This window comes from Podarcis vaucheri (assembly GCF_965113315.1).
Source record: "Podarcis vaucheri genome assembly, chromosome: 4".
Classification (NCBI taxonomy): Eukaryota; Metazoa; Chordata; class Lepidosauria; order Squamata; family Lacertidae; genus Podarcis; species Podarcis vaucheri.
The window spans coordinates 39,238,917-39,256,047 of NC_138762.1; the positions used below are offsets into that span (position 1 = coordinate 39,238,917).

A 17,131-nucleotide genomic window follows, 5' to 3' on the forward strand; every position below is an offset into this window, starting at 1 on the left:
AAGACTAAATAAGGCAACCTTTGATGCCCTCTAGGTGTTATTGGACTACAACTCCCATCATCTCCAGCCAGCAAGGCAAAAAGTTAGAGATAGGAATGGAAGAGAAATCTGATTCAGTTTACATTTAAAGATGAGCCTATGAATGTTTCACTTTCCAAAATAATGCATGAACTGAAACACTCATCCTTTGACATCCGCACATATCCAACTTTGGCAATGCAATTCGCCAGCCACGTAATGTGTACAAAAATGCATATAACTGTAGTAAAATGTCCATAAAAACAAATGCAGTAGTAAATATAACATAACCATGCATTATATTAGGGGAAATTATTTTGCAAAAATGTGTATTTTAGGCAAAATGGCTTATTAAAAAAAATGTAAATTAAGAGAAATTCACACTAAATGCTGGTGATCTTCCGCAAATATTTTTTAAAAATTGCAGAGTGATGTGGAGATGTGGAACTTAAGAGAAAAATAAGAATTGATAGAGTTACCCATCTAAAGTCAGGGATAATGGAATTCAAGAACATCTAGAAGACACCAAGTTGAGAAAGACATATCCATAGACTCCACAAACAGTTCCATAATCAGCCTTGTGACTTAATCCAGAAATGTAAACATTTGAGTTTACAGGAATGCGCAGCAACAGATTTTACTGCTGTAAGTAGGCCTGCCTCACCCTTTGAGAACTCTCATTCTAGGCAGAAAGCCATGTGAAAGTTGCTTGTACAGCCAGTGGCTGTGCTATGGAACTCCAAATACGTTGAGACACTTTTAGTAAACACATACTACTCTGTTTCAGATCTTTAGTGCATTAAGTCAGAAGATCTGTCTGTGGTATTCGCTGAAGCGAAAACAGGAATACAGAGTGAAATGTTTTCTGACAGCGGCATCATTTTGTCAAGCACTGGAATGCCTTAGACAAATGATTCTGTACCAAAGTATCGTTCATTTTCCATTCTGTGAGATGAAACTGTATTTAGATTTGTTGTAGATAATGGAATGCAGCAGAAACATCATCATCTCTGTTTTTGGTAAGAGATGCAGCATGCGTGCTGTTGTGTATGAAGCCAAAACTTCACCACTCCCACATAAGATGGCAGTATCAGCAGATGAGAAGGAATGTGCGAGGTTCCAGGAGTACAAAATATCTTGAGAAAGTAGCCTTTAAGGTTGTGAGAACCTATCAAGATGGCCTAGTCAAGACTGAGTGTGCCCTTTGACCATGAAATGCTGCCTAACCCTTTTTCCAAGGTGGGGGAGAGGTATACATAGAAAACTAGCAGGGAGGAAAATGGAATGAAGTCTGACAGACTGAGGCATGATTGACAGTGAATAGGGGTGCTTCACAGTACAGCAATTTGCTGAAGGTCTGCATCCTTATTTCTTAGGGGGAGATGTGATTTAAAAAAATAATAATACACCAAATATTCCAAAACTGAGAAGCTTCTGTGCTGTGCTTTTTTAAAAAAATTAAACCATTTATAGAAACTGAATAAAATTAAGTAACTGTGCCTAATTTATTTGTGCTTCCAGTTCAAGTTTTTCTTGTTGTAAAATTTGGAAAGGTCTGGTGTGGGTGAGGAAAAGAAAACCATTTTAAAAATTGGAGTTTGGAAACATTCTGGACTTAGGGTCAAAACAATGACACAGCTCTCTGTGCCTCCCAGTTTTCAAAATCTTTAGTAGGAGATTTAGAGGTACTCTCTAAACTTTCCTCCATGCTTTTGAAGGTAGAAGAAATGTGCTTTTCAAAAAGGGAAGAGAAATTGCTGCAATGTTCAGGATTCTGAGGCGATTTGATGATACCTCTTTGTGCAGTGTTGTTGTCACACATCAGCGGTTTGTCTTCCTTTCCCGGTTTGAATAATACAACTCCAATCAGAAATTAGGTGAATTACTGATTTGATAAGAGCCACGCATTACACTGCACCAACTTACAGCTTCTTCTGCTTGATGCTTGTAGCTTTTCACTTTCACCTGCAGCTTATCAATCAGCTCCTGCATCCTTGTTAAATTCTTCTTGTCTTCTTCTGCCTTTGTAGAACAAATAGGAAAAAAATAAGTGTTAACTTGGCAACCATCCACTCCTCAGAGTTAGAGAGCTTGTTTCACTGGAAATCTAGAATTATGGAACTAAGAGACTCTATCTAATTTTTAGCCTAGCCTTCCTCCAATGAGCTCTGGATGACTTAAATTGGGTCACTCCATTTTATCTCACAGACATCCTGTTGAGGTTTCTGCTGATAGTGAGTTGCACAGTGAACTTCACCCAGAAAAATGTGTGGTTGAACAAAGATTTTGAACCCAAATTTTGCAAGTCCTGTACTCTATCAGCTGCAACATACTAGCTATAGGGATGCTTGGAGAATTCCATTGACCTCTCAGCTACCAGTCCTCATTCTCATTCCCTTGCTTCAGTGTTTCCTGGAATGAGTCAGAGGTTCAGGCAGAGGAAGAGATAGAAACTGAAGAGTGCTGGTGAGATAAGAACATTTCCTCCTTTGACTCAGACATCTCTCTGTCCTTCATCCCACAAAGCTATTTTAGTCAGCATGGAGATGAAAGAGCCAGAAGGAAAAGAAAAGTGGTAGAGAATCGCCTGCAGGCTGTTAGCTGCTGCCTATAATATATAAAGTCTTTGGTAATGCTGCTTTACATCAGAACAAGTTTCTGTGATTGGAAATTATGTGTATTTGTCCTAGCGCAATATTTCAGTTCACCCACTTTAGTTATTATTACCTGGTATGTCAGCTCTTTGATGCGCCTTTCATATTTGCGGACTCCTTTCTGAGATTCCGTATTGCGGCGGGCTTCTGCCTCTAGTTCATTTTCCAGCTCGCGGACCTGTAGCAGAATCAAAAGCGTTTATGTGCTCCTGTTGGGCTCTGCCTCATAGGAATAGCTCAAAGAACTTAGTCTTAGCAATAGGTTTTCAGAACGTGCTTTATAAATATATACTCAAAAGCTTTTGGCACGTTTGTTGAGTGCTCCTTTACATCATTCTCCAGCACTTAGCATTTCAAAATAAAACATTACTACTCTAGCCAGAGCTGAGCTCCCATTTTAAAAATGAACACGCCAACCATTTTCCAAGGAGGCTGACACAACAGGTTCTAAAGGTGGACTCTTAGAAGCCTACCCTGGATTCCAGCTTTTGAATCTGCTTCTTGCCCCCTTTTAGAGCAATTTGCTCTGCTTCGTCCAGTCTCTTCTGTAGATCTTTAATGGTCTGTTCCATGTTCTTTTTCATTCGCTCCAAGTGAGCACTGGTGTCTTGCTCTTTTTTCAGTTCTTCGGCCATCATTGCTGCCTATAATAACATAAATGTGTGAAACGCCACCCCAAACAAACAACGAGTCCCAATGATTTTGGCGATTTGAGACAACTACAAAATCCTGGGAAATATCTATAACAGGAGGAAGGGCTACAAATCCTATCATGCATGACCATTGGACATGCTGGCTGGGCCAATGGGAGTTGGAGTCCAACAGCATTTGGTGGATCACAGGTTCCCTCGATCTGGAGAAAGTAATGAACCATTTCTAGGACTTAGGGCTCATCCAGCCTTGCCTTTGCCCTACCACTCCCCCCCCCAAAAAAAAATCTGAATTGGAGCAAACATAAATAAAATTTTCTCAAGATTGATGTGGGCTCTGATTTATTGCCAACAGGTGTGTTTCCCAGGGACAAAACCTCTTGGACCCATGCTTCTGAGGCATAGGACAAGCACAAGGCTGGATGAGCCCTTAGTCTAAAATTTTATTTATAACTTCATGTAGTATAATTAAGCACAATGTGAGTTGTTGTACACCTTGGTATTATGTACGGATATCACTTTATGATATCCCTACACTTGAGCCACCTTCTATTTAAGCTGTAACTGAACACATTTGTAATTATCACGAGAGGTGACAATAGGAAAAATCCAAAACAGACACAGTTAATATTTCAGAGAGGCAAATGCTTCTCCCACCCAATTTAGGAACACTGCTGTTATTCTACCAATTTTCACCAAATTTCACATCTGGGTTTTTGAAATGCAGTGAAAGCCAATCTGCATGAAGATATATGGGGAGAAAAGGTCACTTTCACTATAAAAATGCCAAACATCCTTCTAAATTATGATAGATGTTCGAACATATATGACTTCTGATGACAACAGATCACCACTGCTAGTGAGTCTAAATAAATAAATTTTCACAATCCTTGACTTGCCAGCATGCAAAGCAGTACTTGATTCAGAAACGAAAACCATGCTCAACAAAAGATCAGCAAACCAGGAAGAATAAGACTGGACATCTGTGCAAGCAGGAATAAGCTGTCTACTTACATCAGTGATTGCTTTCTTGGCCTTTTCTTCGGCATTCCTGCACTCCTGGATGGCTTCCTCCACTTCATTTTGCATTTGAGAGATATCAGTCTCCAGCTTCTTCTTCTGGTTGATCAGGCTTGTATTCTTGAGTTTGAAAGGAAGAGGAGAAAGGAAGATCCTTCAGGGACACATGATCCTCTTTATCACCTTCTAGGACTAGTGCTACACTGAGGCTATTCACACACTGTACCTGGGGGTGGGTGGGTATAATTCACAAATTATACTTGGGTGCACAAGCGAATGTGTGTCATTAACTACCTTTGGAGTTCCTAGGCAGACAATAGAATAGAACAGACCAAAAGTATCAATAATGCCATGTTTTTGCTTTAAGATAGAATCAGAATATCTACCATTGGTCATACTCAGAGCAGACCTAGTGAAATGTATGGACATGCAGCTTAAAGCCATTGATTTAAATTGTCTACTCTGAGTAAGATTAGTATTGAATATTGCCCTCGGTTTTCAGCATCAGATTTTATGAGAGAAATTAATTCAGTAGTGTAGGAATGTCTTTTGGGTTTTACACCTGATGTGAAAAAAATGACATCTGAAAGCATCCCTCATCAAAGTAACCCGAATACCACTTAATCCACTTCTCTGGGTAATTAAGCACACAATCAGTATTGAACAGATACTTTTATGCTAATCTGTGAAGGAGAGAGCTAGACTGTGATTGAGCCAAAATGATGCATTTGTAAATCTCATTATTTCCATAAGAAAGATTTACAATTAACTGTTACCTGCTAAAATAATTGGATTTAAAGGTAGTTAATATTGGCTGGATCATGTCCTGATCTCAGTATGGTTGACGACAGCAATAAGGAACATAATGTCTGTGCCAAAACGGCTAATGTTTTATTATCAACTCCGCTGTTTCATATTGGAAAGTTCTCAGAAGTAGTGGTCGGTGTCATATTTTTGAAACTTGGACATTGAAATCATTTTTAGCAATAAAGAAAGGCTCTATTTATTGAGAACAGTCCACTCTAAGGCACAGTTCACTCTGAACAATATAGGTAAGGCCAATTTTAAAACAATGGAACCTGGGTAAATACTCTAAACTCTCCCTTGACAGGGATGAGTCTTTAATGTTATTGTAGCAGAGCCTGGGATAAGCGAAGAGTAAAATCATGAAAGAGATCATTTTGACAGAAAGAGAGCACAACGGGAGGCAAACTAGACAATTTTAAAAGGTGGTAGATGTCACAGAAATGTTCAGCAAAGCCATTTTTCTTTTATCTGGAGGCTTTCGAACTATAAATGTGTTAAAATTACTCTTTTTCACTTTAATTTCTCTCCCCCCACCCCTCAAGAATGAACAGTCTTTGTGTACCCTTGTTAATGGGGTCATACTTTGTCTGAAACCTGCATTGCTCTGAATCACTACTCTATGTAAGAATGTCTGGTTTATTATCTAATGTGATGGGGGGTGAGGCAGGTTAGGGAAACAACATTTGATATAACAACCTGGGTGTGCAGAAGGTTCACACGTTCAGTGGCTTCCAGCAGCTCCTGCTCTGCCAATTTACGGCCACGTTCTGTCTGGTCCAGCAGAGCCCTGAGCTCATCCAACTCAGACTGGAGGAGAGTGTTACGTCGGTCAGTGACTGCCAGCTGCTCTTTGAAGTCTTCATTCAGGTGTGTTGAATCATCAAGTTGTACTTGCAGTTCCTGGAGAAAAACAGCAGCATGGTCACACACTGGGCCCAATGAAGTCAGGCTTTACTCCTGTTATGCAGAGAAGGAATCTTATAGATGGGATCCCCCATATCGCTGTCTTTCAGGGTTAGGATTGACTGTATTGTAGTGCAGGGAATCCTATTCCTCAACCAAAGGTGCACTGTGCTTTGAAGCCCTGGTAGTCAGCTGATGGTTGGAGCTTCAAAGGCACCCCTGATCCAGGCCAGGAGTGCCTGGAACCCCCTTTCGTTTTCCTACTGTGGTTTCACCTGTCCCATATGTGGTTTTCACCTTTACCATATACCTCATGTCAGGTGTAGGGCAGATGGTCATGGCTTGGCCAAAATGACCCAGTAGGCCAAATGGGTAGACCTGGCAGGCCTAATCAGGCTGTGGACCAGAGGTTCCCTATCCCTACCTAGTACAATAAATCCACTTTTCTTTGCAATGGACTTTTTGCTGTTAGGAAAGTGATGGGGAACTGCATTGAAATGTTTGAAATGGTTAACATGAAGGGATATAAACACCTTAGAAGCAAATAAGGATGCTCATTGTTGTATAATTGCCTTGCAAACAACTCAGAATGAATGCTCAATAAAATCGGCATGGGGGAGAGGACAGGAAAAGGTTAAACACCTTCCCTCACATTCTCTCCAGGTTGCAAGTATTCCCCAGAAACCACTTTAGTACTACAAGGGAAAGGTAACTTCTTGTTTGCCTTCTAACCCTAAGTTTGAAGCTGAAGGAGCGTCTCTACCCCCATCGTTCAGCCCGGACATTGAGGTCCAGCTCCGAGGGCCTTCTGGCGGTTCCCTCACTGCAAAAAGTGAGGTTACAGGGAACCAGACAGAGGGTCTTCTTTTGGGACTACAATTCCCATCATCCCTGACCACTGGTCCTGTTAGCTAGAGATCATGGTAGTTGTAGGCAAAAACATCTGGAGGGCCAAGTTTGCCTATGCCTGTCTCACTGCAAGAAGTGAGGCTAAAGGGAACCAGGCAGAGGGCCTTCTCAGTAGTGGCACCTGCCCTGTGGAACACCCTCCCATCAGATGTCGAGGAAATAAACAACTATCTGACTTTTAGAAGACATCTGAAGGCAGCCCTGTCTAGGGAAGTTTTTAATGTTTGATGTTTTATGATGTTTTTAATATTATGTTGGGAGTCACCCAGAGTGCCTGGGAAAACCCAGCCAGATGGGTGGGGTATAAATATTATCATTATCATTATTATAATTATCATTATTTTGAGTGCAATCGCTCAGAATATTTTTTGTTAATGCCCAGGTCCCACAAGCAACGAGAAGTACCTTTATTTGAGCCTGAAGGATGCGTGTGGTCTTTGTTGCCTCAGAGGCATGCCGGTTAGCATGGCTGAGCTGGATTTCCATCTCATTGAGGTCTCCTTCCATCTTCTTCTTCAGTCGGATGGCCTCGTTTCTACTCTTGGCTTCCGAATCCAAGGTGGACTGTAATGTGTCTATGGCACGTTGCTGGTTTCTCCTGATTTTGAAATCATGTCATGTAAGCAAATGTGGGCACAGGCTTCTCTTTCCCTAATTTTTGACAATGCCCTGTGCTGCTAGTGAAGTCTACCTTTTCACATATAGATTTTTTAGCATAAAGAGTAAATAGGAAAATCCAGCATTCTCCTCAATTCCCATCTCCAGATCTTCTTACTTCGCTCTGTAAAATAATTTCATTTTGAATCTCTTCCCTGAAATACTCTCAACTGTGAAAGATTCCAGGTTTTTTTTTGTTTATTGCCTCTTGTTTATTAATGTATCTTTTGTCAACATATTGTGCAGACAGTAATTATCAATCAGCCTTAACAACATTCTTGCAAATTAAGACAGCATGTACAGATGGCAAAACAGATACATAAGCAGAAGAAAATTGCCCTCTTCTACATAATGTGTTACTGCCAGGACAAGTTTGAGAAATTCTGGTGATTGGTAAGAGACACACTGATCATTTGTGTCTAGTTCTTAAAAAGAAACAAAAAAACCTGTGTTGGAGCCAGACTACATTAGGTTCTATTGAATTCCATGGGGGAAGATATTCAGGATTCAAGTCCCATTAGTTTAAACTGCATCTAAGTTCAGTTAACCTACTTTGGATGCTGAGAAATACTAAAACTAGAAATCTTGTTTTCTTTTAGTTCCAACCCTGTTCTTTTTAAAAATCACACTTCATATATAGTTTGGCTCTGTTAATTGCCTTGTGTGCATACTATACCTGAAATTATCAACTTCTTCATCTTTTTCTGCCAGTTTTCTTTCAAAGTCTGCTTTAATTTGGGAGAGTTCCAGTTGAAAACGCAATGTCTTGCTTTCTTCATGTTCCAGAGCCCCCTAAAATATATATAAAGCATATTAACAACACGGAGATAATAACTTTGAAATATGGAGCCTAATCCTATGCTTCATTGTGCAATGGAACATACATAGGATCCAATTCTAGTGTCTAAGGAATGAAGCTTTCTGCAGCTGCATGGGTCTCTAGGAGTGAGAGTCAAGGGATATCAACAGCTATGTTTATCACACCCTAACAGTGCAATCCTATGTATGTCTATTCAGAAGTAAGTCCCATTGTGCACAAAGGGACTTAGGCCTGTAATCCTATGTATGGTTACTTGGAAGGATCTCCCAATGAACTCGGTGAGACTTAACCCAAGTAGCCATCTATAGGATTGCACCGCATCTCTCAGACAGGGTGTCAGGGACTGGTAGGACGCTCATGAGTGTGCACCGGGGAAGTCTGACTCAGGAGAGGGGTACAGTGATGGCAAGAGTCAGAAGCAAGGGAAGTTTCAGAGCTAGAGGAACAGGTGGGTCAGCAAGTGAAGGGCTGGGTCCTTCCTCACCCTTTCCTGAACCACTATCTCACAGAATCAGGAGCGGGTGAAAGTGAGAAGAGCAGTAGCAGCTTCCACACAGGCGTAGTCTCTGGCTATGTGTACACAGCCTGTTGGGGGAAGATGCATAAGCTGGTGAAGGGGACATGGCTCCCTGTTGCTGCAACTGCTCCACAGAGCTCAGACCTGGCAATAGCTGCCTAGATGCTAAACCAGCGTGTGTGGTACCTGGAGCCTACTGTAAGTGTGAGCTTTGACAATATAGAGTTAACTATCTGACGCGGGTGGCGCTGTGGGTAAAAGCCTCAGCGCCTAGGGCTTGCCGATCAAAAGGTCGGCGGTTCGAATCCCCGCGGCGGGGTGCGCTCCCGTCGCTCGGTCCCAGTGCCTGCCAACCTAGCAGTTCGAAAGCACCCCCGGGTGCAAGTAGATAAATAGGTACCGCTTACCAGCGGGAAGGTAAACGGCGTTCCGTGTGCTGCGCTGGCTCGCCAGATGCAGCTTTGTCACGCTGGCCACGTGACCCGGAAGTGTCTCCGGACAGCGCTGGCCCCCGGCCTATAGATGTGAGATGGGCGCACAAACCCCAGAGTCTGTCAAGACTGGCCCGTTCGGGCAGGGGTACCTTTACCTTTATCTGCCGTGTGCATTCCTTTGGCTAGGGAGCACCCTTGACTCAGGGCTAGCCCTAGCATTAGCTGTGTGGTTCAGGCGGCAGATGAACCTGCCATTGCCGCTGTCACCACTGCAGTTGCCACTTAGTCACCAATCCACCATGAAGCACTTCTGCTTTTGCTTCTATAGCAAGCATTAAATAGCATTTGCCACTGCAGGGAAGTGGAGCCCAGGGCTACATCCCCCCTTCCTAAGATTGAGGCAATGTGGGTGAGGTGGCCTAGGGTAGGAAAGACTCTTAAATTTTAAAGCAGCAGTGGGAAGTCTGTGGCCCCCCAGATGCTATTGGACTACATCTTGGGCCATTGACTGTGCTGACTGGGGCTTGCTGAAGTCCAACAACACCTGGAGGACCACAGGTTTCTGTAAACAGTAAAGGTAAAGGGCCCCTGACCATTAGGTCCAGTCGTGGCCGACTCTGGGGTTGCGGCACTCATCTCGCTTTATTGGCAAACCAGAGCAGCACACGGAAATTCCATTTACCTTCCCGTCGGAGTGGTACCTATTTATCTACTTGCATTTTGACATGCTTTCAAACTGCTAGGTTGGCAGGAGCAGGGACCGAGCAACGGGAGCTCACCCCGTCGCAGGGATTCGAACCGCCGACCTTCTGATCGGCAAGCCCTCGGCTCAGTGGTTTAACTCACAGTGCCACCCACGTCCGTAAACAGTATTCAGCCGTAATTCCCACCACTGCGGCAAAGCAGGGGCAGCACAAGCACTCTCTGGGGCCACCCAGCAAACAATGCTTTGCTCTGATGAAGGACCTCTTTCTTAGAGTTTGACATGGAGGTGTGTGGTGATCCTGGTTATCTTAGAAGTGATTCTTATGCTGCTGTCAGCAAGTGTTTGGCTAGGTGAGCCTGCATGTTAATGTGGGACAGGAGGAGGCAGCTCCAGTGGAGGCAGAGGAGGAAGACAGTGGCAACAGCCCACCTCAGGCGGTGCAATGTCTTGCACTGACGCTGTTCTCAGGTTAATGAGCACTGAGTAGCAACCAAAGTGATGTCAGAGCAGCTTCATAAGTAGCACCAGTATTTTCCTTCAGCAAAGGGTGCTCTGGGAGCTTGCCTCATGTAAGACACTGCTTGTGTTGTTCTAGCATCTACATCAGTGGACCCAGGCGGGGGACTCAAAATGTAAGTGACAGTCTTTCGTTTTATTCCTGCACAAATATCCTCTCTAGCTGACAAGACTTCTTATTGATCCCTTAAAATATCAATAAGAAGAAAGTCCGGTTTTGCTATCAGAAGAATTGATGTAATTTGCTCTGGTTTCAACTTCTATGATATGGGATGTTGTGGCAGGCTCTTAAGAAGTGAGACTGGAAGGTGTAACCTTTCCCCACAGCTACTGTTGTTAAAGTTGGAGGGGGGGATTATATTAAATGCATTCACACATTTTGCCTGCAATCCTTCACATACATACCTGGGATCATTGCAATCAGTGAGTATTGCAATCTTATACCTGAGTAGACAGGGATAAGATTGCACTGTTGTGTCTGTTTTGGCCATCGAGTTCATCTCTTTTCCCTCTTCTTGCATAATCTTTTTGCAGAGTTTACATTAAACATGCATAAGAGTTCTCCCCTCCATCAGCTGAGAAGCAAAGAGGCATGGAAGGTGATAAAAAAAGAAAAACTTAAGTGGTAAGGCTGGGGGTTTGGGGACTGACACTGAGCTAAGTCAAGGAAGAACTTGGCATTTCTGCAGTCTAGGGACTGCAAAAGACATGGAGATTTGGCTGGACTGTGTGTGTTTGTGAATGTAAGAGTGTTGTAGAGCTAAATCTATATGGTAAATAAGGTTAATGGGTTATAGGGGCTCTAAGGGCTCTTTAAATCTCTCTCAACATCCATAAAAATGGAAATTTGTTCTTCTTTGTGTACAGTTTATGCCACCATACTATGCACTAGATAATCATTGCCCACAATATGAAGATCAGTTAGGGTCTGTGGAGTTCTTGACTGTCTGGTCTTCAGCAGATCCTATCCAGGAAATCTGTGTCATTCAGTTATTAGCAAAAGCAGTGCAAATGAAGCAACAAGTTTACCTGATTTAAACAATCTGCCAGACAGAATCAAATAAGGTCTTTATATAGTTATTGGATATGGTTTGGTATCTACTACCTTTAGAAATAAAAGACAGAGGCAATATCTGGCTGAATGCTGTCCAATATAGCTTTTGGATTGTGACAAAATTAGAGAATTTTGAAACGTTATATGAAGGATAGAGGGTTTTTTTAACTCCAGGATAATAGCCAACACACACACACAAATACATCATGCACTACTTGCATAAGTAATATTTCACTCATGCGCCTCCTAATAAAAACCCATTTGTGCAAGAGAGGAAAGGAGGAGTTTCTACTAAATTAGCATTAAAAGGCAGCCACTTAATATTGGCTGCTTTATATCCTAAGCAAATAATTCGTTCTTTGTGGGTCTCAATTCATGGAAGCAGTAAGGTACATAATTCCTGTACTGAAACTGTTGGTGATCAACAGCTGACTCAAGCTTTCTAATATTTGGGTAGTGCTCAGTAGCAATGGCTGTGAACTTCCCCCATCTTGAGTTAGCAAGGGGAAAGATTTATGGCTTAGCTGGGTTCCGATTTCTGTACAATAACTACCACAGCAGAGTAATGGGGCTTTTGGAAAGGGAGAGCAGAGTGCTAGTAGAGTTTAGAGGATATGTGGCTTGACTGTATAAGGCCTTTAGAGCTGTTATCTTTAGTGTGGATGGCCAGGAATACCAGACAACTGGAAAACAAACCCCCACCTTTGTAAATAATATTGAATGCTCCCAAATGGCTTGCAGCTTTCTTTGGAGTTTCCAAGCACCAGTCCCTGGCCCAGTACCACCACCACTACTAATGCGCAGCCCCTGCCTAAGACACTTGAATCCCAATACTGCCACAATAGAAAAGCAGAAATTATGCATCAGCAAAGGCCAGGGGTGGGATGATACCATATGCAACCCAAAGAGCTAAAGGGCTGGGAGAATGCCTTGAAAGCATTTCTGCAGTTAATGGAGACCTATAGGATTGGTCTGTTAGTACAACACACTGCTTAAGAAGTGGGGAAGAGCAAAACACTTCCCCTTCCATTTTGTTTACAGATCTGTGGCCGTGCTGCTTTTAGCACTAATATGCCATGGCACGTTCTAGGATGATCTGTCAAGGTAAAGCTCTTGAACACACCACAAGCTGATGCATTATGACCAATCAGCTGGAGTATATTCGCAACATATATTATATATAAAAATATAATATATTGATCATCTATCTATCTATCATGCTTAGCTATTCAAAGCAGTGGGATGAAACATGCTGTTCCTCTGCTCTGATAGCAACACCTTTTTATTTGGAGGGGAAATCCCTGCAAAGTACAAAACAGCCTGCAAGATGAAAAGAAGAAAGAAAAGATTTTGATAAAAATTAAATAGCTTAAGCTAAATCTTATTTTCAAGTATTCCAAACATTTCTAACAGATGAAGAAATGGAACTTTAAAAAAACTAATTATGTGTTATTTTTAAAGGTTAATTCATGAAAATGCCCTTGGTGGTGTTAAATTATTCCACAATATAAACAAATCATGTTCCAGTGCACTGAACAAACCTCCAGATATCACAGCAAATGCAGGTGCCAGGTGGGGAAGCCAAAATGTTTCAGGCGTTCATGAGAATAACTGATGGCTTTTAAGAATATATTCACTCTAGCTTCATAAAAATAAAAGTGATTTGGGGGGTATATTAGCTTTCCAGTCCTCACATTATCCTGATGGCATTGGCTGTATCGTAGCAGATATGAGCAACCATTTTTCCTCCCTCCAAAAACACTCCTGGGAATGAGGCTGATGGATGACTGTAGTTAGCTTGAAACAGTGGCCAGGCATAAAAGAAAATTAAAAGAAAGGGGAAGAGAAATCCTAGGCTCTTATTTCAAGGTAAGCCCCTACTCTCCCCAAAAGGTGCTAGAATTTTGCCTGCATCAAGAGTCCTCAAATATTCAATCTCATCCTACTTGTGTAGGAAACCAATGATCTCCTGAAAGTCTTGGGGGTACATTCAGCATATCTTTTTTTAATTCCATGACTGAGATTCGGATCTCTTTTTAACTAACAGCAGGAGAAGTTAAGTTAATTCAGATTGGGAGCATGGTATCAGGGGGAGAAAGCGTGTTCTCCTTCATGGAGAGCACGTGTTGCGGTGGGGGCCGCCAGAACACTCCAAAGTTGGGGGGCAGGCTAATTGATCGTTGGCCACTGATGCGATTGGGGCTTCCCTTGTTGTTGGGAAGAAGTTAATGTTGCCATTTATTGATTGACAGCCAGAAATAGTAAAACTCCTTGCACGAGGCTAGGGCTTCCTCTTTTCACCCGTGCATCAGATTGCCCATCCCTCCCTCCCTAGAATAAGGTTCTTCGCTTTGACCTTGTTTTGCCTGTCATGGGGTCATCTGCTTTGGAGCGGGGGCCTGGTAGGAATTTTGTCCATCTGGCTGATTGGCTGGGGCCATTTGGTTTTTGCCTACTGCGTAGCAAATCGTCACAACTTGTAAGGTTGCAGTTAGGCATTGGTTTATTGCTTGGTTGGTTGAAGGGCATGGATTGGCTGTGCCTGCTCCTCTAATGCTGCTGCTGCAAGGGATTCCATTAAAGGAATTGGGGGCTAACTATTGCTTGTCCACTCTGTCAAGGGGGCTCGGGCCATAGCAATGAGCTCCTGCTTGCATTTGGGGTGAGGGCAGGTTCCCTGCTCCGCGTAACCCCCAAGTGTATTCCCCCATTCTGACTTTCGCATTGTGCGGAATGTCAGTCTGTCCCCCATGGTGGGGGCAGATAGTCGCAACCAATGCCTACGCAACCACTCACAAATTTGTATTTTAATAAAGTTGTGGCCAAAATTATGCCAAAAACCTTAAACAAAAACTTCTGTGTGATGTGTGAGTTATTGGGGTGGACCTGGGGACCTCGACACGCAAAGATTTAACAGTTCCACAAGCCCCATTCTGTTTTCCCAGTGAAATTGGCCCCTCATGCCACTTATTTGAGGCTAACCAGCAGCATTCAACAGTGTTTTGTTTTGTTTTAAGGGGGGATTTCCAGCAGGCAAATGGCAGGGAGGGGAGATCAACACCCCTACATCTGATCTAAAAAGAGAAAAGAATTCCAGTTATGAGATTCAAAGCCTTGCTTAACATCACATATAGTTTGATCCTCAAGAGCACTTGATTCTCTAGACTGTGACTGGAAACCAGGAATGGTCAGCACCATCGAGCTGCAAAACCTTCGCAGTTATGGAGAACGTGCTGTACAGCCTCACATTACATCCAGATAGGTCCATTTGCATATTGCATATAAAATCCAAATGAGAGATGTGATATGAAGTGTAGAATCCCTCTTTCTTACATATGTGTTTGTTTATTATGGTTAAAAAAAGATTTTTTTATTGTTTCTAATGCATTGTGTGTGTGTGTGTGTGTGTGTGTGTGTGTGTGTGTATCTATCTATCCATCTATATCTATCTGTACTATCTATATCTTGATTGCATTGTGCAGGCACAGATAAATAAAACAACACTTGAACATGTTTTGGCAGGGTCACCAGGGACCAGAACCTTGCTTTGGGGAACTGCTGCCTACAAGCCATTACTTGTCCATCCCTGTCCAGGGGAATAGTCTCCGTTGATGCAGCACTCTGTACAGACTTGTAGTGCTTGCTCATCACCATATGCTAACCAAGGATAGGGTGCCTGTGGTGCTCAAAATGTTATGGGACTACAACTCCCATCATCTATGGCCATTGACCATGTTGACTGGGGACAATGGAACTCGGGATTGGGCAATGTCTGGAGGGCTGCGAGTTTCCCATCGCTGCCCCAGAACATGCCCAACACTCCCCTATGGCTGTTTATTACAGGGTAAAATAGGTAATGGTGGAAAAGCTACCTTCAGGGAAACTTGTCTGCCATTCCTGATACCTGTACGCCCAAGGATTTCTAGAGTCCATTGCTCAAATGTCTAATCTGACTGGGTTTTTCCCCAAAACATTTTTTAAACCCACACTACATTCAAACGAAAACTTCAAAATGTGAAAGTTGAAATCTTTTGAAAAGTGTACTGCAACAGCACTTGTACATAGCCTACCCTAGGACCCCTACGTAAAGAGAAGGGGAGGAAGAAATCTAAGTAACAATAATATTCCATATAATAAGTACTACATCATTTTACCACACTTTGTTTTCACCGCCTATGCACATGAAGCGAATCTTGCTTATCCTTTGTTTCCTCTGTTTTTCTTTTGGGTGGAAAACTGACAGCGACTCTAGAAACCTCATTTCTTGTTCCAAACCTGTCTTACCTCAGCTTCTTCCAGGGCTAGCTGGACTTCCGATTTTTCTTGTTCAATCTGCTTCTTCATCTTCTCCACCTCATGAAGGTTCTTGTTTCCTTCACTGATCTGGTCAGTTAGATCTGAAATCTCCTCTATTTTTTTTTTTTTTTTAAAAAGAAAGACCAAAGTGTCAGAAAGTCCTGAATGCACCAAGTTATCTCTTCACAATGGCAATTTAGTTTTTCCTATCTTGGATTTTTGCTAAAAACTTAGAAATTTATGCTTATCTATTTATTTAAAAATTGGTGGGTGCGTGTCATATAGAACCATCAAATTTATTAAACAGGCTTATGGAGAAATGAAATCTATCAACTGCATCTGAAGATCACATAGGTTAAAAGACATTCATTGCCCTGCTTTTGTGAGGGAATATTTATATGATTTTTTTAATGGATAATGTATTCTGTATGTACTTACTCTGAGGATTATTTTTGCTTTGTGATGTGTGTATTGGTATGAGTGTGTGCATGCTCTAGGCTTAGTTGGTCAAAGAACAATGAAATATTTCTTATATTTATGATTGTTTTTTAATGATAAAAAGTGATAATGATAACAATACAATCAGTCCTCTAGAACTGGGTTTTGATCTCCTTCCTCTATGGTTCCCAGTTCCTGAAAACAGAGGTGAAAACTCTTATTTGACACAGCTGAAATCAGGGAAAGCTACATGGCTACATTTTCATCCTGACAGAACCGCTTGGAGCAAACATTGATTGGTTGGCTCCAGCTCTGGCAGTTCTGTTCACAGTTGCAGACAAAACAGGATGCATGCCAATCGACTGGAGCAGGGTAATTGTGGTGCCAATCTTTAAAAGGGGGCTTAGAAATGATCCAGCCAATTCCTGCCAGTAAGTCTTCTTAGTACATTATAAGCTAAACACTTATACAATAAATGAATTGACTAGATAGAAGCACAAGGTATATTATTTAATGAAGGGGCTGGCTTTAGACAAGGCCAGTGTATCTTATATCATTGCTCTCTACTACCCCATGCAGTTGAGAAGTATATTCAGACAGGGGCCAATTGACCTGAAATCTGCTCTTGCCACAGTGGCCTATGAAATCTAGTGGGATAAACAGACAGTTACCAGTACTCCACTTCAGGTGGGATAAATGGCCACCTTACCACTTCATCCAGCACTTATCAGG

The 17,131-nt window shown here is 42.2% G+C and overlaps 1 protein-coding gene across 1 annotated transcript in view; it reads right to left on the reverse strand.

Moving 5' to 3' along the window:
* The window catches only part of MYH15 (myosin heavy chain 15), a 91,615-nt gene that overhangs the window by 4,030 nt on the left and 70,454 nt on the right, over positions 1–17,131 (reverse strand). The window contains exons 33-40 of the mRNA XM_082219696.1: positions 15,950–16,074; positions 8,295–8,410; positions 7,367–7,559; positions 5,846–6,049; positions 4,337–4,462; positions 3,146–3,316; positions 2,746–2,850; positions 1,945–2,040 (exon numbers count right to left, since the gene is read on the reverse strand). Coding sequence (XP_082075822.1) covers positions 1,945–2,040; positions 2,746–2,850; positions 3,146–3,316; positions 4,337–4,462; positions 5,846–6,049; positions 7,367–7,559; positions 8,295–8,410; positions 15,950–16,074 — 1,136 coding nt within the window. The remainder of the gene's footprint in view (positions 1–1,944; positions 2,041–2,745; positions 2,851–3,145; positions 3,317–4,336; positions 4,463–5,845; positions 6,050–7,366; positions 7,560–8,294; positions 8,411–15,949; positions 16,075–17,131) is intronic.